The sequence below is a fragment of the Myotis daubentonii genome, chromosome 13, assembly GCF_963259705.1.
Source record: "Myotis daubentonii chromosome 13, mMyoDau2.1, whole genome shotgun sequence".
Taxonomy (NCBI): Eukaryota; Metazoa; Chordata; class Mammalia; order Chiroptera; family Vespertilionidae; genus Myotis; species Myotis daubentonii.
The window spans coordinates 8,134,611-8,157,523 of NC_081852.1; the positions used below are offsets into that span (position 1 = coordinate 8,134,611).

Below are 22,913 nucleotides of genomic sequence, written 5' to 3' on the forward strand. Positions count from 1 at the left end.
TGTGATACCTTTCAGTGTCGCCATTTCTATGTTTGGCCCGTATGGCCTCACCCCTGGATGTGTCCTTGGTTAAGAATACAGGCTCTGGAATCACCTGGTAATAAATTCTGGCCCAGCTCTAATCTCTTTGGGCCTGAGTTTCCTCATCATTAAACAAAAATAATAATAGTACTTTTTTCCATAGGATCACTGAGGATTAAATAAAATCATACGTGAACTACTTAGCTTTGTAAGCATCTAACTGTTAACCATTTATTGTCATGAATGTAGGGGAAGTAACATTTCATTCCTTTATTCATTCTCATTCATATTCATATTCTCTCTCTATCTCTCTCTCTCACTCTCCCTCTCCTCTTCCTTTCTCCCTCTCTCTCTCCCCCCAGCCTTCTTCCTTTCTTACTTTGGCCAGCTTCTTGAAAGACTGAGTTTAAGCCCCTTCTTTTAAAAAATCTTCCCTAACCCAGACAGATGACAGAAGAAATACACAGGGTTGGGGTCTAGAGCAAAAATGGCTTTATCCATATATGCTCCTCCTCTGTTGCCCTTGAGCGTTTTCTACATGGTATAGAAGTTACTGTTTTCACATGCATCCCTTCCCTTTGCCCCTACTGCACACAGGGCCACAAGTTAGAGACCTGGAAACATGTCTTATTTGTAGGCCCCGGAGCAGCTACACACAATTCCTGGTTTTCAGTAATGCTTTCCCTGCTCCAGAAGTTGTCTTCTAAAATTTAGTGTATGGGCATTTTTCTTAAGAAATAATTTAAAGCCCTAGTTGGTTTGGCTCAGTGGCTAGAGCATTGGATGGACTGCAGACTGGAGGGTCCCAGGTTCGATTCTGGTCAAGGGCACATGCTCGGGTTACAGGCTCTATCCCCAGTAGGGGGTGTGCAGGAGTCAGCCAGTCAGTGATGCTTTCTCATTATTGATGTTTCTATCTCTCTCTCCCTCTCCCTACCTCTATGAAATCAATACAAAAAAGAACAAGAATTAAAAAAAGAAAAAGCTTTCATAGACAGTTAGTGTAGGAGAGGATGTAGAAGAATTGGAACCCTCATACATTTTGCTGGCAGGAATGTAAAATGTGCAGCCACTTTGGAAAACATCCTAACACCTTGTTAAAGAGTTAAAAGTAGAGTTACTATATGACCTAATTTCTGAATATACTCTGAAGTATATGCTTGAGAAATGAAAACATGTTCACACAAAAACTTGTATGTGACTTTTTTATGCTAGCCCAAAATTAGAAATAACCCAAAAGTCCATCAACTGATTGAAAGGTAAATAAATATATTATGTCCATACAATGGACTTATTCACCAGTAAGAAGGAGTAAAGAACTAGCACATGCTACAATATGGATGGATGAACGTTGGAAGTATTGTGTTAATTGGAAGAAGCCAGTCACAGAAGATCACATGTATAATTTAACGTTTATATAATGTTCAGAATGGATAGATCCATAGAGACAAAATAAATTAGTGTTTGGGGTTGAGGGGAGAGGAGAATTGGGAGTGACTGTTAACAGATACGGAATTTGTGAACTTAGGTTATGATGATAGTTGTACAACTCTGAATATAATAAAAACCAATCATTTTACCCTATAAAAGGGTAAATTTTATGATATGTAAAATTATATCTCCAAACCATTATAACAAACAAAAACAGGTTTGTAACCCTAACGGACTTATGCAACTCTGCCTCGGAAGCAGGACATCCAGTGTCGTGGCTGCCTGGAGCACTCCGGTTGGTGCCTGGCACTCCTGCATAATCTGCATATATAAAGAGTCATGGTCCGTAACGTCCAAAATGACTGAAGGGACGATTGAACACCAGGCTGCGCAGGCACCAGGCTTGGGTCGGCAGGAACTGGCGAGCGGGCTGAACTGCTGACCTCTTGGAGAGAGAGAGAGAGAGAGAGAGAGAGAGAGAGAGAGAGAGAGGCGCGGCTGCTGGCGAGGCCTGGAGAGAGAAGAGGGTCTGATCCACAGCCTCCGTGGCAGCTGCTGATCAGCCTTTGCCTCTCTTTCTCTCTGGGCCTTGCCAGCAGCTGCTCCTCTCTTTCTCTCCGAGAGATCAGCAGTTCAGCCCACTCGCCAGCAGCCTGGGGCTGCTGCTGATCAGCCTCGCTTCTCTGATCAGGCCCAGAGATAGACCCAAAGATGCTCACTGGCATAGAAACTGACCAGTCAGAACCAAATTTGGGTCAGGTGCGAGGAGCCAATGGCTGCCTATGAGGTGGAGCTTTTGACGTTGACTGGCATAGAAACCGACCAATCAGAAACAAATCTGGGTGAACTGTGAGGAGCCAATGACTGCCTAGGAGGCGGAGCTTGTGATGCTGATTGGCATAGAAACCGACCAATCAGAACCTAATCTGGGTGAACTGCAAAGGCAGAACATAAGGTGGGGGCTGAGGAGGGATTTTTTTTTAAAATATATTTTATTGATTTTTTACAGAGAGGAAGGGAGAGAGATAGAGAGCTAGAAACATCGATGAGAGAGAAACATCGATCAGCTGCCTCCTGCACATCTCCCACTGGGGATATGCCCGCAACCCAGGTACATGCCCTTGACCGGAATCGAACCTGGGACCTTTCAGTCCGCAGGCCGACGCTCTATCCACTGAGCCAAACCGGTTTCGGCTGAGGAGGGATTTTCAGAGCAGCAACTGCTTAGTGTAAGGCAGGGGTCCTCAAACTACGGCCCGCGGGCCACATGCAAATACAAATATTGTATTTGTTCCCATTTTGTTTTTTTACTTCAAAATAAGATATGTGCAGTGTGCATAGGAATTTGTTCATAGTTTTTTTTTAAACTATAGTCCGGCCCTCCAATGATCTGAGGGACAGTGAACTGGCCCCCTGTTTAAAAAGTTTGAGGACCCCTGGTGTAAGGTGTAAGAAAGCAGTTCAATTTTTTAATGACTGGCTTGGCAGTATAGTGCATATGGCTGGCTATCAGTCCAGATATAGGGATCATGTATTTTTGTCTACCAAGAGCATCTCCTCCTGCTGAAAAAGGCTCTCGCCCCCCCCCCCCCATTTAAGCAATCCTATCTTATATAATCTATACTAATAAAAGGGTAATATGCTAATTAGACCAGGTGAACTGGTCATGTTCTGGACATCCGACTTCCTTCCGGACAAAGCCATGGTGGCGGGAGGCCGAGGCAGAGGCAGTTAGGTGCGATCAGGCTGGCAGGGGAGGGCAGATGGGGGCAAGATCAGGCTGGCAGGGGAGGGCAGTTGGGGACAAGATCAGGCTGGCAGGGGAGGGCAGTTGGGGGCAAGATAAGGCTGGCAGGGGAGGGCAGTTGGGGACAAGATCAGGCTGGCAGGGGAGGGCAGTTGGGGACAAGATCAGGCTGGCAGGGGAGGGCAGTTGGGGGCAATCAGGCTGGCAGGGGAGGGCAGTTGGGGACAAGATCAGGCTGGCAGGGGAGGGCAGTTGGGGACAAGATCAGGCTGGCAGGGGAGGGCAGTTGGGGGCAAGATCAGGCTGGCAGGGGAGGGCAGATGGGGGCAAGATCAGGCTGGCAGGGGAGGGCAGTTGGGGACAAGATCAGGCTGGCAGGGGAGGGCAGTTGGGGGCAAGATCAGGCTGGCAGGGGAGGGCAGATGGGGGCAAGATCAGGCTGGCAGGGGAGGGCAGTTGGGGGCAAGATCAGGCTGGCAGGGGAGGGCAGTTGGGGGCAACCAGGCCTGCAGGGGAGGGCAGTTGGGGGCGAGATCAGGCCGGCAGGGAAGGGCAGTTGGGGGCGAGATCAGGCCAGCAGGGGAGGGTAGTTGGGGGCGATCAGGCAGGCAGAGGCAGTTAGGGACAATCAGGCAGGCAGGCAGAGGGGTTTGGGACAGACAGGCAGGCAGAGGCAGTTAGGGGCAATCAGGCAGGCAGGAAGGTGAGCCGTTAGGAGGAAGTGGTCCCAGATTGCGAGGGGGATGTCCAATTGGAGAGGGTGCAGGCTGGGCTGAGGGAACCCCTCACCCCCGTGCACAAATTCCATGCACCGGGCCACTAGTGATTAATAAGTTTCCCTTTCATTCTCCAAAGTGTCCTGGTGTCAGCCATAAACTCTGTGGTCATCATCATGTTTTCTGATATCTGTACTTTTTAAAGAAATCAAAACATTGAACTTATTATAGTGAGAAATAGTCTAGCTCACTGAGCAGCATAGTTTTCTTATGAGGACACATCTGCATGAGAGGCTGAGAGTGGGAAATGAAGGCCAAGGTCAAGGCCTGGCTTTTGTTTCCTGGTACAGCTATCGAGGTCCAGAAAAAAGCTAGTTCTTCTGCTTACTCTCAGCTTGCCATCAAATTTTTTTTGTGGGTTGGGCTTTATATTTGTTTGTGTGTGTGTTTGTTTAGAAATTACTTGTTCAGAAAGTCATACATAAGGTTTTTTCCTGTTCTAGCTGCTTAATGAAATTTCTGGTATTTTTTTGGCAACTGAGATAGTTCTATTTTAAAAAAAACGTCATAGTTATTTATCATTTTGTGTTTAAATATTTTGGTTATGATTTGTGTAAATTTAAATTGGTATATATCCTTAAAGGTATATTAGATATTACCTTACTCTGTAATTATGAGTTGGTTTTTTGTAGTTTTTAAAAAATATACATCTTTTAATTGATTTCAGAGAGGAAGGGAGAGGGAGAGATAGAAATGTCAATGATGAGAGAGAATCATTGATTGGCTGCCTCCTGCACACCCCCCTCTGGGGATGGAGCCCACAACCCGGGCATGTTCCCTGACTGCAATTGAACTGAGAACTTTGGTTCATAGGTCGATGCTCAACCACTGAGCCACAGTGACCAGCTGGTTCTTTGTTTTAAAACTTCTTCAAGACACGGATTTAATTTTAATTGTCCTTTGGTGTATATGTTCAGTGTAAGTGCACTCACCCATTTGGTTAGTTGTGTTTTCTAATCAGTGATTCTTAGGTTTTTGTTTAAAACATGTAGGCAGACATCAATACTAAACTAATGAATAAACTACATAGATTGTACCTTGTTAATAATTAAACTTACTAAGAAGATTGTAATACCCTTACTGGAGTATATGCTAATTATATTCTAATGTAAGTAAATGGATATGGTGAGCAATTTACTGAAATGACTTATTATTTTTATCTAGCTAAAATTGAATTTAAAGCTTTCATTTGTTAATTCTCTAATATGCTAGTTGGACAGTTACTTATCACATAGTGAAAACTGGAACTTGACCCTTTACACGTTGGAACCCTTTTTATTCTGGATTCCCCGTGTCCAATGCTAAGCCTCCACTTTTATATTTCTTATCCTTAGACGGTCCTGACCAGTATTTGTCCTGGCAGACACTTACCTTCGGCCTTCTCTAGGGGCCAGGCCAGAACCGCAGGCAAGGCGATAGGTGAAGACAGGCTCAGGAAGATGGGGTGGAGAGCTGTGGCTGCATGTCGGTATGGCTGCCCAACACGGGGTAGGAGGTGGATGAATGGTGATGTGATAGAGAGTGGAATAGGATGGGTTTCGGGTTTGAAGAGAAGGTATGCAAGGGCAGAAAGGTGCTTGGAAAAACAGGGTTGAGTGGGCAGAGGGCACCAGCCTGCAGGTCACAGCCCAAAGCAGGCCCTGGCCCTGCCATCTCTTGACAGTGCCTCCTGAGCGCTCTGGAAACGGGCCTCCTGCTCTGGCTCCTCCTGTGCCATGGGAGGTGGTGAGAGAGGATGCTCCGTTTGTGAGTGCTGAGTGTGTGTGACTCGGCAAAGCTATCAGCCAGTGCACTACACTGAGGGAAAAGTCATTGAAAAGGGACAAGATAATGAGGCCCTGGACCTTGTACAAACTGCACCTCCTTCAATGGCTTTTCTTGTTTGTTTTCAGCTGTGTAAGCCCAACAGCTGGCTCAGATGTTTTAGTGGTAGGTGGGTTTCTATAGGTGTGCCTCAGAAAGGATACTGCATTTCTTAAAACGTCACATTTGCCTTTTTGTTTGCTTTTGTAGCCAAAAGAAGACCCAGAGAGCATCGCTCCTCTTTGAAGACGACGCTGATAGTGGAAGCTCCCTGTTTGGCTCTCCTCCCACATCCATTCCTCCTGCAACATCGGTATTCTTAGTCTCTTAGGCTCGGGAAATATCCTCGAAGTGATGTTACATAAGTAGTGCTACTTCCCTGAATCAGTTCCTGAAAGCTGACCTGGAGGCTGAGTCTAATGGAGACCCATTTGTGGAATTTTAGAAAGAGGTCTCCGCTTAGTGGTGTATTCAGATGAAGTGCACGTGCAAAGCCTGGAGAGAAGGACTCCTTGTGGCAGCAGCCCATGCGGTGTCAGTGTAGGTCTCGGCGTTTAAAGTGGGGAGGGAGGGCACTGCTCTGGTTCGGAGGGAGTGCCAGGTATAGCGCCAGCTGCATGGAGTTCTACCTTAGACCAGAGTAGTTAACGCATGAGTTCTCTCTTTTAGGGGCGTATTTTAAGTGCAAACAGTCTGGTCCTGGTTTATAGCAATAGCCAGTCTTGAAGAAGGATGGAAATTCTGACATGCTACAACATGTATGACCTTGAGAGCATTATACTGAGTGAAATAAGCCAATCACAAAAGACAAGTGCTATATAATTCCACTTACACGGGGTGCCTGGACCATGGAACAGGAAGTAGAATGGTGGTCGCCAGGGGCTATAGGATAACAGAAGTGGGGAGTTGTTTAATGGGTACACAGTTCAGTTTTGCAAGATGAAAAAAATTTGAGGATTGCTTGCATAACAATGTGCTTATTTTTAACACTGTTGAATGATACTTAGAAGTGGTAAATTTTATGTTAAGTGTTTAATACTATAGTTCAAAAAAAATTTTTTTAAAGTGTGTGTGATTAAAAAAAAAAATTGCCAGTCAGTGGCTTATGGTGGACATACCCTTCCAGTGATTACATTTAAGTAACATCATTACCCCAGTCACCTAAGGTAAAACATTTAGCCAATCTTTTTTTGTTGGTTTTTTTTTTTTAGTATATTTTTATTGACTTCAGAGAGGAAGGGAGAGGGAGAGAGAGATTGAAACATCAACAATGAGAGAGAATCATTGATCGGCTACCTCCTGCATGCCCCCTACTGGGGATGGAGCCCACAACCCGGACGTGTGTCCTTGACTGGAATTGAACCCGGGACCCTTCAATCCACAGGCCAACACTCTATCCACTGAGCCAAAACAACTAGGCCATTTAGCCAATCTTGATATTAGTTATGTCAGGAGTATGAAAGAGTGAGGAAGGTGGCATTATGATGTGTGTTCAGGGAACCTAGCCACACTGGAGTCCTGTTTTGGCCTGTCATTCATCTCTCTCCCACACATTCCCTTAGTGAGTATGTGCACCTAGAACAAAGTGAGGCCAACAGTGCTTAGCCACCTGGCCATTGCCACCAGTCCCAAAGGAGCTCTTAGAACTTCTTCAGCTGGACCCCATGAAGAACACCTTTACCTAGCTGGGTTAGCTTAAACGGTCAGGAATCAGACCAACTTGCCACCTGCCAGGAGGGCCTTCAGCCCCAACCTCAGAGCACTCCAGTTTGGCAGGTGTTAGAGGCAGAAAGACATGCAAGACCGGGAGGAAGAGATGACCCCCTGGCACTCCTTCCGTGTGGGAGCAGCCACAGAATCCAAATGGCAGCTCGTCCCCCTCCCACCACAGCGATGGGCGACCACATCCCTGACACCTGCGCCTGCCCAGGTGCATCGCTCCTCCTCGGGGCTGCAGTGAAGGAGGGACAGGGCACATTCTCATTGCGTGAGGTTGCACAGCTTTGCCAGAAGTGTTCAGCATTGGGGAGCATGCTGTTTTCCTGGTGTAGGCTCTGCAGTGCTTCGAGGTGCTCACAACCCTTTCCTCAAATCACCTGTACTTGCAGCTCCCTCAGTAGGACATCTAGTGGCTCCATGGTTAAAAGAGTCAGGAGATCTGAGTGGCTTTTCTTTGTAAATTATAAATAGTAACTTCTACCTCAGATAAATGAGCAATAATCTAATGAATATTGAAGGTTCTGGAAATGTAAAACTGTAAAACCAGTAGCATTAGGATTATTAAATAAAACAAAGGTCAAGATACACATTGTAAGTAGCTGAACAATCTGCATGACTTTTACTATTTATGAAATATAATCACCTTTAGACACAATATATAAAAGATTTGTTTAGAAATCTTAGAATTTTTTAAAGTAAGGTAAATGTGACTGACTTATAAACCTATCAAGAAAATTAACCTATAACAAAGATGGGCAGCTTATCTTTAGGCAGGTTTAAAACCAATAGATTTGCCCAGCTGGTGTTGCTCAGTGGTTGAGCATTGACCTATGAACCAGAAGGTCATGGTTTGATTCCTGGTCAAGGGAACATGCCTAGGTTGTAGGCTCAATCCCCAGTGGGGGGTGTGCAGGAGGCAGCCAATCAGTGATTCTTTTTCATTATTGATGTTTCTATCTCTCTCTTCCTCTCTGAAATCATCCTGTATAATAAAAGCATGATAGGCTAAGTGTTCGACCTATCGGTTTACCTATTGGTTAACTGCTCAACCAGTCGCTATGATGCACACTGACCACTAGGGGGCAGGTGCTCCGATAGCTTGCTGCTGGGGTCCAGTGCATCAGAACTGGGCGAGAGGGCCAGATACGCCCTGGAGTCCTCCCATGGTCCCTCCCTGGCCCGCCGGCCAATCTCCAGCCATCCCTCCCCGGCTGGCTCGCCCCCGTTGGCCCCGATTAGGGACTGGGCAAGAGACCCCACCCATGCACGAATTCGTGCACCAGGCCTGTAGTTAAAATATATTTTAAAAAACACCACCCAGTAGTTTGGGTAGCATTTTCCTTGGTTTAAGGTTCATTGTTATATGAAAGGAGAATATGTTTCACCATAATTCTCATTTTTTACCCTCATTAACTTGCATCAAAGTTATATGTAGTTTTCAGTGAATCCATATCCACAAAATTTTAAAAAATTATTTCAGTTTTGCCTTATCTCTTCTGAAACTCTTGTGGGTTTCCAGTTTTTTATTCAAGTTCAAACGATTATGCATTTTAAGAATCTCTTCCTAACAAAAATTAAGAATCTTCTTACCCTGTTATTCCTACTTGATTCATAATTTTGCTTATCTTAGTAGTGTTCTTCTGTAGTTTCCAAATCTGTCTTTCTAACTTCGTTTAGATACTGCTTCAAAGCTCACCACCTCATTCCATCTGGTCTCGTGGTGTGATATGTTACAGTTTTTTTCTCAAAATTTTCTGATGTGACTTGCCCTAAGAATACTGATCTCTCTAGTTAAGTCACATAACCTCAGTTTCCTGATCTCTGAAGTTCCTGCCTCCAGGGAATGGACAGATGAGAGGCAGGGCAGAGGCTTGCGGACTTGTGTAGAGCCCCTGCCTGATGTAAAATACTGTGATTGAAATTACACTGTATGATTCTTTCAAGTAAATGGGCAAACAGACGTGTGATAGCTATTAATGTAAATTAAGAAGAAAGCAAAGGCTAGGTAGAGATATAAGTAATATGTGTGTGTGTGTGTGTGTGTGTGTGTGTATACATATATTTTTCAAATATGTATTTTTATTGATTTCAGGGAGGAAAGGAGAGGAAGAGGGAGAGATAGAAACATCAGTGATGAGAGAGAACCGTTGATCGGCTGCCCCCTGCATGCCCCCTCACTGGCTATAAAGGATGCAACCTGGGCATGTGCCCTGATTGGGAATCGAATCATGACCATCTGGTTCATAGGTTGATGCTCAACAATTGAGCCATTCTGGCTGGGCTATATTCTTGTCTATGAAGCAGTTGATACTTACTGATGAGAACAGGAAACCTTGAAAGATGAGGATTTGCCACGATAAACTGTGAGGAGCAGGCGTGGCATGTGAAAGTTTACAACAGGTTTAAGGAAGGGTGAGACTGATGGGGTGCAGATGAGTAAAGGGATATAATGAGTGTCAGTTCATTGTCATATTTAGCATTTGCTTAATGCAAATGGTACACGTCTGGGGTAGGAGGTGAAATAATCCGGTGTTCTAGTTTAGCATGACAGCTCTGGAAGGTGTTATACAGCTGAAGAGGAGGGAGGCAGAGAGGAGACTAGTAGTTGTCTTAGTGGCAGAGGTAAGGACCTACCAGTAAGCGATTGCAGGACCTGTGGAGTCGAGGCACAAGGAGCCAGGTCCAGACGAGGTGGTAGCAGAAGCTCTGAGGTGCTGTGTCTGCAAGCCTGGGGGAGTGGTGTTTATTTCTTCTCTCTGCATGTGCCCCCTTCACTGTCCCGTCCAGGGTTCATTGGAACTCTCGAGATAGAAATCGCAGGAGTTCACCGCAAAAATAGTCCTCAGGAGAGAGGTTTATTTATTTAGTTTAAAAAAATATATTTTATTGATTTTTTACAGGGAGGGAGGGAGAGGGATAGAGAGAGAAACATTGATCAGCCGCCTCCTGCACAACCCCTACTGGGGATGTGCCCGCAACCAAGGTACATGCCCTTGCCTGGAATTGAACCTGGGACCATTCAGTCCGCAGGCCGACGCTCTATCCAATAAGCCAAACCCGTTAGGGCAGGAGAGAGGTTTGTTAGAAAGCTCCAGCGCCCTAGGGAAACAGCATCCAGGGGGAGAAAGGAAGTGCTGCTGCCGCTGAAGAGGGCCCGGTTCAAGCCCACGGAGCCGTTTTAAAGAAGTGGAAGCAGGAAAGATGATGTCGGAGCATCATGTCTGAGCATGTGGAGGCAGGGCCTCTCTGGCACCTGAGCAGTGGAACTACATGCTTCTTCATAATTTGCATGTCTCATTACCCTATTAAATCTCCACTGAGAGGTGTGTTTTTTAGCATTTAAATGAGGGAGGGTTACGGAAAGGACAGTCTTTCTTGTTAGGTGCATGTGTGAGCAAAGGGAACACAGTTGAAGCCTACCAAGTAAACTTGGAGCAGCAGTGCCCTTCAGGCTAGTTGCCAATTGGCCGTAAGGAAAAGGGAAAGCATTGGGGCAGTTGACGGGTTTCTGGCTTCCTGCAGCTGGGGGGGGGTGGGGGGGGGGGGAGCCTGTCTTGCTGTCTCTCTTTAGCCAACTCCTTAGAGGACTGTGGTTTCAGCTTGTTCTATACATTGCAGTGATAGCACACTATTTTTGTTTTTGAGTGTTAACCTAAAAATAAAAGGCGAAAGTGAGAGGCAACAAGCATTTATTTGCCATCCAAAGTAATAACTGTTCAGGAAGTACTACTGATTCAGGCAGAAACCCAAATGGCATTCTGATATTTTGATTAGGAGCAAGGCAATGGGGTATTTATGAGAAAGGGAAGGGGAACAGTTACAGAAGGAAGGAGTTTCTGTGGTGGTAATAAGCTAAGGAAGGAATTTATGTAGGTGCCAATAGGCTCAGATAGCGATGCTAATTCTAAAGACTGTTTTTTAGATTTCAGTCCTAGTTGTAATCTCTGCTTTCTTGTTATTTTTGCAAATAGTTGTTTGGGATTCCCTGCTGCTGTAGGCCCATCCAAAGGTCATTTTGCCCAGTTGCCCCTCCCTCCCCCCCTCCCCTGGTATGAGGAGTAAGATATGCAAGGCAGTCCCTCTGGGATGGTAGCTCTACTCCATTTCCAAGTGTTTCTGTTGGTATTATTTTTCATGAGGATGTCATTTACTCATCTTTTGGTAGAAAAAAGAGACTGTCACTGAGGCACCACCTTTGCTGTTCAGCGATGAAGAAGAGAAGGAGGTACAACTTGGAGAGAAGCCTGTGGACAAGAAGGTTGAGAGTGCCAAAGAGGTGTCAGAATTTGGGAGCACTCATGTGGTTGAGGAGTCAGAAAAGGTGGAGTTTTTTTCTTGTATATTCAATACGTTTGTCTTTTGTTCTTGTAATACTCACACGTGCGCGCGCGCGCACACACACACACACACAGACACACACGCCTTTACGTTTTCCTACTACAGAAAATAAATGGCTCATTGGTCAAAAGTTTGAAAACACTGGAAAGTATAAAGCAGAAAATCTCTGGTCCCAGCCTTCAGGAGCCCTTCAGCGTTGCTCGGCTTCCGGATGCTTCCAGGCACGCATGCGCACAGGAAGTGCCCGTGACCACTTTGCCTTTCTCCCTCCAGAGTGGTCTTCCATGTCCTGGTTTTCATGCTGGCCTTCTCTCTGCATGTCTGCTCTCTCTGACTTGTTCTCTTTTCTGTTATCCCTGGTTCCCTTCCAGTCCCCACCTGTACTTCAAATGACTGTCTTAAGAAGATTTTAGTGTACTCTTTTTTTTTCCATTTAGTTGATGTTGGCTGTGAATTAAAGTGAAATTTGTTTTTCTTTTAAAACACGAGCTTCCTTTTTCTGGATGACCTGTCATTTCCTGCAGGAGAGGCCTGTGGATAAGGCTGCTGGCTAGCTGGAAATCTGCGATTACCACCAGTCTCTGTATGCCTTTTCCTTTTTCTAACTTTTCTGTCCTCTGTGTGTTCAACTCTTAGATTCAGTCTCCCTTCTAGGGCCTGTGTGAAGAACGTCACGTGCCCTTTCCTCTGGGGGCTTCTTGGGGCTGCAGCAGAACCTGAGTCATCGGTTAACATTCTCTTCCTGTGCTTTCAGTGTGGGCCTCTCTGTTCCCGTAACCCCTGAGTTACTCCAGTCACAGCCCTTTCCACACTTCAGCTCTGACTGCTGTGTACTGCTGTCTCCCTTGCTTGCGTATGAACTCCTTGAGTATTGGGGCCAGGTTTGTTTTGTTCACCATTATATCTGCAGTACTGAGCATATTACCTCGCACATAATAATTACACATTTCTTCAAAGAAGCATAATCTTTCACAGTTGAACCACTCTGAAACTAGAATGCACCACACAGTAAAAGGCATGTTTAATAGGGAGTTTTTCTTCCTTGGCGGTTCATACAGTAATAATGGTTCTTACGATCAGTGGAAACTTACCTAAAATGTGGTACTTGTTGAATGAATAGAATAAATGCTTGATTTTAGCATTATTTTAGCGATTCTTCTAATTGCATATAATGTGAGTCTTCTATAATTTAAATATCTAATTTTGTCAATTAGGTTTCTCCTTGAGACTTGTGTGTTAGGTAAATATTAGGAAATACTCCTAATGATTGGTATTTGTGTTATCTCTGTGACTTAAAAGTTGTTTATAACTCTTGAGCAACCTAAGTGGATCGGGGTAATAACTGGCATATATCTGTTGGTAGGAATGAGGAACTTGGGTTTTAAAATGATTGAAAAAATTATCTTTGGCTATAAATTATCTGCACAAGACTCTTCATTGGAGCAGCCGCTAGAGAATTGGCCTCAATGTTTTATTACCTGGGAGTAGAGCTGCAGTGCCCTGCAACCTGTGGCCATTACTGGATTAATAAGGAGCTTGGAAGGCCCCAGAATAGACTTTGCATTTCCAGGTCTTACTTATATTTTTCCTTATTTCCATTTTTCAGGAAGGGCCTTTGACTGTATCTACTCAGGAAGCAGCCAGGCATTCTGATTTATTTTCTTCATCTTCTCGGGACAAAGGAACCAAAAGTAGAACCCAAACTGTTCTTAGCCTGTTTGATGAGGAAGAGGATAAAACAGAAGATCAGTGCAGCACCCCGTCTCTAAAGAAAGACGTCGGGAAGGTGAGCAGCAGCAAAGGCTCAAGGGTTTAGAAAGATAGAAGAATCTTATTTCATGGTATCAGGCCTGTCGTGTGAGTTGCTGAAGAATTGAGGGTTCCAGTTTCTCCACATCCCCACCAGTACTTTGCTATATATTTTAAAAAAGATTTTATTGATTTTTGTTAATCCTTACCTGAGGATATTTTTCCATTGATTTTTAGAGAGAGTGGAAGGGAAGGAGAGAGAGAAACATGGATGTGAGAGAGACACATTGGTTGGTTGCCTCCCACACGGGCCCAGACGAGGGCCGGGATGAAACCTGCAACCAAGGTACCTGCCCTTGACTGGAATCGAACCCGGGACCCTTCAATCTGTGGGCCAATGCTCTATCCACTGAACCAAACAGGGTAGGGCACTATATTTCTTCTAGTCTTTTATTGTGGCTGACTTTGGACTGTGATTTTTTTTTTAAATATATTTTATTGATTTTTTTACAGAGAGGAAGGGAGAGAGATAGCTAGAAACATCGATGAGGGAGAAACATCCATCAGCTGCCTCCTGCACATCCCCCACTGGGGAAGTGCCCGCAACCCAGGTACATGCCCTTGACCGGAATCGAACCCGGGAACCTTCAGTCTGCAGGCCGACGCTCTATCCACTGAGCCAAACCGGTTTCGGCATGGACTGTGATTTTTTTTTTTAAGTTATGGAAATTGTAGCCTTAATTTCTATGTTACACTGGTTTTTGTGTATAATCAGTAATATGCTAATTAGATCGGAGTCTTTCTGGACAACCTTCCGGACGAAGCCAGGGCTGAGAGGGAAGCCCGGGTCCTGGGTACCTGCCGGTGGCCGGAGGGAAGCCCTGGTCTCAGGTGCTGGAGGGAAGCCTGGGTCCTAGGTGCCAGAGGGAAGCCAGTGCCAGCAGCTGGGGAAAGGAAGGCCTACTCTAGCACGAATTTCGTGCATCGGGCCTCTAGTCAATAATAATTATTAACTTTAAACAAAAACTTTTGGGGGCTTTAATCCTCACCCACGGGTATTTCTTTTGTTTCCATTGATTTTTAGAGAGAGTGGAAGGGAGGGAGGATGAAGAGAGCGAAAACCGATGTGAGAGAGACACATTGATTGGTTGCCTCCTGCACATGCCCTGACCTGGGCCAGGGTCTGGTCTGCAACCCAGGTATATGCCCTTGACCTGGAATTGAATCCGGACCCTTTAGTCTGTAGGCTGATGCTCTAACCACTGATCAAACTGGCCAGGGCTTATTAGTTAATTTTTAATGTGACCCATTTTGTCAAGAGTGAGTTTTTTTGTTTTAATTTGTGGATGTGATACTAACAAAATAGGGGAGGATTTTAGAATCTGGGGCATTATAATGTCAAACCGAGTAATGTACATAGTAACTTTCAGTGTCAGACATCCTAGCAAACAAAAAGAACTGGTTTGGAATCTGAAATTAGTGGAGTAGGAGGTGGATGGGAATAGGGGAAGGTTGGCTGGTTATACCTGTGCCAGGACATAAGTAAAAAGTTCAGATACTACACAAAAGTTGAAAGAGGATCTTTCCAGATTAAGTATCTGTTATCTGTATTTATATATTCTCAACTATTTGTGGTAGCTGCATAGTATTCCATTATGTGAATTGTCATTCCCTTTCTGTTTGACACTTAGGCTGTGTTCAGCCGTTAGCTTTTGTAAGCAAAGCCACAGGAGGTATCTTTGTTGTTCCATTTTTGTAGTTGGGTGCGATTTCATTGAGAGAAATCCTTAGAAACCTAAACACACACCCTCTCCCCTCTCTCCCCAGAGTCCCGACCCTGATGCCCACCCAAAGAGCACAGGTGTCTTCCAGGATGAAGAGCTCCTTTTCAGCCACAAGCTCCAGAAGGACAATGACCCTGATGTTGATCTTTTCTCCGGCACCAAAAATACCAGGGTCAGTGCCAAATGGTTCTCCACAGCATGGCTGTGGTATTGTATTGGGTACCATCTCAGCAACTCACCTAGCTCTTTGGAAGTTGTTTTGGTTTGGATATTGAATTTGAGTTTTGTCTGTTCTAGTTGTTAGAGCCAAGTGTTGGAAGCCTCTTTGGGGATGATGAAGATGATGACCTTTTCAGTTCTGCCAAGTCCCAGCCTTTGGTACCAGCCTTTTGTTCTCAATACTGGGGTGTGTGGGAAGGCTTCTGGGAAAAGAAATTAATGTCTAGTTACAGGATTAAGAAAATACCCAGAGAATTGTGGGTCGTCATAATAAATGATTGGCAAATAATGTGCTGAGAATGTTGGTGTCGTCCCCATCTCCTGTTCCCTAGCTAACATGAAAACATTAACTAACTCAGGCTCTTTTATTACAAATTTGTTTGATTTTTAAGTTTGTTGAAAGGTCAATGCATACAGTGCAGTTACTAAATATTCATGCTTTTCAGGTGCAAATCTTTAAATCTGAGGGTTAGCCTATATGTGTCATTTGTCCCTGTCCCAGTAGATATTGTAAGTACTCTTTTCTTTTTATTACAGAGAAGACTCCTGAGAAAGTCAGTCTTTAAAATGCTATTTCTGAAATGCTGCCTTTGAGTTAGTTCACCTTTCATTTGAGAAATGACCTTAAAACTCAGAACCAAGATTCTTCTATTGCATTATGACTTTTCTTTCAAATGACTAAGCTGCTTGGCAGACCTCTAGTATTCTTTTTCATTTGAAGGTATCAGAAAAGAAGAGGGTAGTGAAAAAAGATCACTCTGTTGGCTCTTTCAAGAACCAGAAACATCCTGAATCCACTCAAGGTATCAAAGAAAAAAGGCTATGGAAACCGGAAACCGCTCAGGTTAGAACTGATCGCTTTAAGGACTTTGAGCTCTTGTTTGCATCCCAGTCCAGATGAACTTCATTCTACTGAGCCAGGGGGGTGCCGAGTGCTCTTAATTAGGAGGAAATAGCACCTAAGACCACTTCTCTTTCTTTATTGTATTTTTTCATCCTTGCTCATCTCTCTTTTCATCCCATAGTCCAATCTATGAATCCATACTTATCATTGTTATTTTTGTAATACCTCCAAATTCTAGTCTAAGATAGAGTTAAGGTGGGGTGAAGAATCTTTTCCCACTAGGACCCCCATTTCTCCCTTTGGGGTACCTTGGAGTAGAATTACATTTGAATTAAGTATATGTTGCATCCAGTTTCTTGGTTCCCCCTCATTTTACCTCCTGTGAGGTCTCTGCCCTCAGCCACCTTCCCTATGGGGGGCCTCCTGAGAAGAGGCAGGACTGGACGGGAGTTCTGCTTCTGGCTCACTGCTGTCCCTGGGAGTCTACTGAGGCCTCAGCATGCTGAGCTGTGAAATAAGGACTAGCACATCTCCAGTGCCTCCTCCTAGGTCTCAGCCTCTTTTGCTCCAGAAGCAGTGCATCAGGCTGTGGGTGAATTTCTGTGTGCTTGGTCGTATTTGTGTGGGATAACTAGCATGTAATTTTGCCAACTGGTCAGGTTTGGATGCTCTGGCTCACTACAGTTCTCATGCACCTTACTCATGATCTGTCTCCCTTCGCTCCATGTAGTCTGACAGCCTGTCACTTTCAATGGATGATGGGCTATAACGGAAGTAATGGTAGTGAAATGTTGTGAGGCCCCAGGAGAGATTGGAATGCCCTTCCCGTTGGAGAGTTACAGAGAGCGATAGCTCAGTTCCAGCGCAGATTTCTTTACAGGCATAAATGTAATCCAAGAGACACTATTCTTTCTATTTCCCCAATGGATTTTTAACTGACTGTAATTTCACACAGGACTCACCAGGTCCAGCTCCATTTAAAACCAAAGAGCCATCCCCACGGATCGGGAAAATACAAGTAATTATAACATGTCTGGAATCCTCATCGCCCACCCTGTGGCGTCTGTACACTTGCTTGGTTTTTTACTTTTGTCAGCGGCTGCAGGTGTTCTCTCTCCCCACCCTCCAGTCATTGCTTTTGTGCACTGCGTCTGTAACAGCTTTTCTTTCGGCCAGTGGTGGGCACAGGTGTATAACGTTCTGTTTAGTCCTAAGACTTGATGAGGGACTTGCATTTCTCCTCTCGTATTATTCGTTATGTACACTTGAGTCTCTCGCCATGTGTCGCAGTAATAGTAATGGACTGCTGTGTTTAAGAAAATGTACGAGTAAGTTTTATTTTTCTTCTTTAGGCAAATTTAGCGATTAACCCAGCAGCACTGCTGCCTGCAGCGGCTCCCCAGATCTCTGGAACGCATTCTGCTTTGCCAGAATTGGCTTTTCCTTCGTCTGAACCTGGGAGAATCCAGAGTCTGGAAACTATACCCACTCTTCCTGGGAGTGGGGAGGCCGGCGTGAGTTTTGATGTTCCAGCTCAGGCCGACACCTTACACAGTGCAAACAAGGTGATGAAGCTGCCTGCGCTTGCTTGCTTGCTTTTTTCTTAGCCAAACAACTTGTATGTTTCTTTCTAGTTCATCAGTTACACACAATAGGCCAATTTTCCATTTGGAAGAGTCACCTCATCCTTCCTTCAGCCTCTGTCCTCCTTCCACCTCCCTAATTCTGCATCCACTTTTCTACTGCCCGCATTTGTTACATTTACATCCTTCTCAGTAGCCACAGCGAAATCCGCTACCTCCCACCTTTCTTGCATTGCTACCGGAGGTCTAAGCACGGAGCAGACTGTGTCCCTCTGCTGGCTCTCGCTGCCCAAAGGAGAACATTAGAGCCCCTTAGATGGGTAGTAAACCTTTTCCAGTCTGTGCTAACTGGAGCTTCCAGTTTCCCCACCACTCACCCCACACTGCCTGCCTAAACTCCAGTCACTCCAGGCACCGTTCTCTGAACACACTCCCCCCACTCCCCTTCCAGCTGCCAGCAGCTGGGGCTGCACCCTCACTGACAGCTCTGCTCAGACTTGACTGCTTTTGTGATGTTTCCCTCCTGCCTTGTGGCCCAAGCTCCCTCCTCAGAGATCCCCAGCTAGTACGGGCCCGCCACACCATCCACAGGACTGCGGGCTTATGCTGGGTGGATTGTGAACTCAGGTTTTGCTTTCATTTGAGTTGGTTCTCTTTTTTTCTATCTAGTCTTCTTCCTTCTCTAGAATGCCGTAGCTGATCTCTGAGTAAGTGACAGGACCTGGAAACCCTGGCAGATACATTTATTTCAGGTGTTTCCAAACTGGTTTTCCTTGTGAAAAATAAAACTTCCTTTTGTTATGTTTTTTAGCTTTCATTTTGGCTAAGTTTAAATGGCGACTTCTTCAAATTATTTGTTAATTTCCTTGAAATAGGCTAACACAGTCAAGTACTTACTTTGCCAAGAGTAGCTTATACATTCTCAAAATGAGTTGATTGTATATTTTGGGAAATACCACATTACTATAATAACTGATTCATATTTTGAGGTTATATTAAGAGTTCTGATTTCTAAGCCACTTTTTAAAAAAAATCTTGATTGTTCAAAGTATTACATATGTCCCCTTTTTTCTCCCATTGACACCTTATAGCCTGCCCCTGCCCCTCACCCCCACCACCCTATTGTCTGTGTCCAATAGATTATTCATATATGCATACAGGTTCTTTGGTTGATCTCTTTAAGCCACTTTTTAAAAATATATATATATTTTATTGATTTCAGAGAGTAAGGGAGAGAGAGATAGAAATATCAATGATGTGCCCTAACCAGTTTGGCTCAGTGGCTAGGGCATCAGCCTGCGGACTCAAGGGTCCAAGATTTGTTTCCGGTCAAGGGCATGCATGTGCCTTGGTTGCGGGCACATCCCCAGTAGGGAGTGTGCAGGAGGCAGTTGATGTTTCTCTCGATGTTTCTAACTCTCTATCCCTCTCCCTTCCTCTCTGTAAAAAATCAATAAAATATATTTTAAAAAAAAAGAAAAAAGAAACATCAATGATGAGAGAGAATCATTGATTGTAAGCCACATTCTTTTTTTTTTAATTCTTATTTTTGAAAGTATTACATATATCTCCCTTTTCCTCCATTGACCTCTCCCAGCCCACTCTCACCCCCCTATTGTCTGTGTCCATTGGTTATGCTTATATGCATGCATACAAGTTCTTTGGTTGATCTCTTTGCCCATCCCCCTTCTCCCTAGCCTTCCCTCTGTGGTTTGCCAGTCTGTTCGATGCTTCTATGTCTTTGGATCTATTTTTATTCACCAGTTTATGTTGTTCATTATATTCTAAAAATGAGTGAGATCATGTAAAACTTACCTTTCTCCAACTGGTAAGCTACTTTTTTAATGTAAAGTATTTACCAGTTGAATTTGCTTTTTGTTGATTTGAAGAAAAAAGCGCCTTATAGTATCTCTCTTTATTGTTTGATATCTCCCTGCTCTTGTAGTGTGATTTTAGTTTAGTCTCTAATAAAGGTCAGTGCTAGAATTTGTCCTGTTCTTTCTTGTTTTGAAATAAATCCACAGGCCGAGTAGGGACTAGGAAGGGTTATGGGACACAGAACACCAACATTTCTGTTCGGGTTCCAGTGGCAGATGAAGCCTTTTGTATGAAATTGAATAGAAATTGCCTTCAAAAGACTAAAAAATGGGGAGTAGTGAAGGATGAAAATGACTTAGTTTTGGAGTACTAGGAGCTATTAAACTTCTGGACATCTTAAATAACCTCTTCTGTGTCTTAGATAATATCTTGATTGAGGTAGAGTTGCTGATTACTTGCTGTGTTAGCTTTGGACACTTTTATCACTCGATCAACATGTGGTCTTTTGTCCTTGCAGAGCCGGGTCAAAGTGAGAGGGAAGCGCAGGCCGCAGACCCGTGCAGCTCGACGGTTGGCTGCCCAGGAGTCCAGTGAGGCTGAGGACATGACTGTCCCCAGAGGACCCATTGCACAGTTGTCAGATGGTGCCGTTTCCCCGACGGGCTATCAGCCACAGCCCAGGGCAGCTGGTGGAGATGATGGCTCTGAGGAGGCCTTGGCAGCGGCCACTTTGACTTGGACAGGTGGTCTGGTGCCTGGAGTGGACAGAAGCCCCTCTGGGAAATCTCTGGGTCAGCCTCTGGGGGGTGACCTTTTTGATTCTGGAGATATCTTTTCCAAGGACACTGAAACTCAGCCCGCGGGAAGAAGAAAAGCCAAGGCAAAGGCAGCAGAGAGCCCCGCCAGCCTGCTTGGGGGAAGTAAGGCAAAGAGCCCCACGGGTCCTGCTCCGGCTGAGGCTGGTAGTGATGACGACCTCTTTCAGCCTGTTAAGCCAAAACCAGCCAAGGAAGCAAGTCCCTTCCCTCTCCTGGAAGGTGAGGACTGTCTCTTTCCAGATCAGAAAGGCAAGAGGAACGAGTCAAAATCCAATGGTCAGCAAGCTGCCGTCTCAAAAGCACAAGATATTTTTGAGGTAATAGGATATAACAGTGTGTTTTCATGCCTGGTTCTATATGAAGGAAAATACCAGTTGTCTCATTTGAGCTATAGATTACATAAGGCTTGTTTGTTGCTACCCAGTACCTACTTGCTTAATGATTATAATTAGGTTCCCTTATTAATAACTCTGAAACTTACTCAGAAATAGTTTTTTGTTTTGTTTCATATAGTTGGTAATTGCTGGCTGGCCATTGATACAGATCTTGTTTTTTATCAGCCAGCTTCCTTGTCATGCCACTCTGTGGCATATATAAGGCAGTATTTGCGTTTTGAGTGTTGAACCTGGTTCTTGGGGAAGCAGGCCCTAGCTGATGACTGAGCACAGACTGTGAGGCCCTCAGTAGCACTCTGGGGGCAGGTGTGCATTGAGCATCTGGGTACTGGAGACACCAGTGAACTAGGACCTGTGCTCTGCTCCTCAGAGCTCCCAGGGAGGGGGTTTGAGACAGGGCAACGGATAATGTTAAGTGTCAAATGGAGAACAACCTAGGGTAGTGGGGCAGAATGATGGAGAGGTGGGAAGCGCGCCTTCAGATAGGACTGGTAGAGAAGGCCTCTTTATGGAGTTGGCACTTAAGCCGAGACCAGAAGAATAAGAAGGACTGGGCCAGGCAGAAATCTAGGAGGCAGGTCATGTTGTTCCAGAACACTGGCAGGTTGCATTTCTGCAACTTGTTGAAATGAGTGTTTTTAGTAACAAGTTTTTGATTTAATATTATTTTTGCTTGTTTTTTACCTTATCAAGGATGATATATTTGCTACAGAAGCAATTAAACCCTTACAAAAAACAAAAGAGAAGGAAAGGACATTTGAACCCAACTTGTTCGATGATAACATTGATATCTTTGCTGACCTAACTGTAAAACCAAAAGAAAAGTCCAAAAAGAAAGTGGAAGCTAAGTCTATATTTGATGATGACATGGGTAAGTTGGGTTTTCTACACATGACATAGAGATTATTACCATTCAGTGACTTGGTATTTCTCCTGCTACCTTTATCTTGGCCTTTTCCTGGAAAATCTTCCTGATGGGTTTCCTTTGGCTTGCTGTGTAATCCCGGATTAGGCTGAGGATGGATAGGTAAATGGTGAAATAGCTTTCGGGTATCATGGACATCAAAGATTTGAAGGAGCCCAGAATTTGATCTTTAAGTGTAATTTAACTTTTATCTTATTATGCCCCCTGCCAATTACCTGTGACAAATCTGAACACTGATGCTGTGAAAGGAGGATCAGAATTATCAGCCACATGCAAAGTTGACAGAGGCTGCTGCCTTGGGCGTGATGCAGTTGGTTGAGTCAGAGTTCTAGGTGGAGAGAGAGCATCAGTGTCCAGAGGGGCAATTCAGGAAAACAGGACTAAATAGGAAAGCAGGTTATAACTCAGACTTTACATCTCGTCAAAGATCTGTGTTTTAAATATGCTCATTTTCTCTCCATGTTGTAACATCTACTTTATTAATGGGCAAGCCAAATGCCTCATAACCCTAAATGTAATGACTTGGTGTTGGTAATAAAACTTGGGCTGAGGCCAGATACACATTTCCTACTCCTTCCCCTCTCTCTCCCAGGTCGGAACCTTGGAGTTAACTGGTAGAAAGCTGGTGCTGAAGTGCCAGACTGGGTCTGTTCCCCAAGCAAGCTGTGAGCTCCATCTCCACCTGCTTCCCATCCCATGGGGTGCAGAAGAGACTTATATTACAAAAGAAGTAATACATACCTCTTGTAATAGATTAGTACTCGTCAGAAAATGTAAACAGTGGGAAACAAACCTAGAGGTAGCCATTATTAAGAGTTAGGTTGTAATCTTTCTGATATGCTGATATTGTTATTGGTGTGAATACTTACTTTTTCCCAAAATAAGAATATAGCTTCATAGCTGAAAAATAGTGTTCAGAGAGAACCTGTGACTTGTATGTGAT

General features: G+C 44.5%; 1 protein-coding gene across 2 annotated transcripts in view; it reads left to right on the forward strand.

The window, feature by feature from the left end:
- The window catches only part of LOC132214735 (WASH complex subunit 2A-like), a 76,404-nt gene that overhangs the window by 52,715 nt on the left and 776 nt on the right, over nt 1-22,913 (forward strand). The window contains exons 21-30 of one of the 2 annotated variants that reach the window (XM_059662117.1): nt 5,989-6,091; nt 11,663-11,818; nt 13,442-13,621; nt 15,412-15,540; nt 15,666-15,746; nt 16,309-16,431; nt 17,387-17,449; nt 17,784-17,996; nt 20,350-20,967; nt 21,739-21,916. In XM_059662117.1, coding sequence (XP_059518100.1) covers nt 5,989-6,091; nt 11,663-11,818; nt 13,442-13,621; nt 15,412-15,540; nt 15,666-15,746; nt 16,309-16,431; nt 17,387-17,449; nt 17,784-17,996; nt 20,350-20,967; nt 21,739-21,916 — 1,844 coding nt within the window. The remainder of the gene's footprint in view (nt 1-5,988; nt 6,092-11,662; nt 11,819-13,441; nt 13,622-15,411; nt 15,541-15,665; nt 15,747-16,308; nt 16,432-17,386; nt 17,450-17,783; nt 17,997-20,349; nt 20,968-21,738; nt 21,917-22,913) is intronic. The other variant, XM_059662118.1, reaches the window with a different exon arrangement.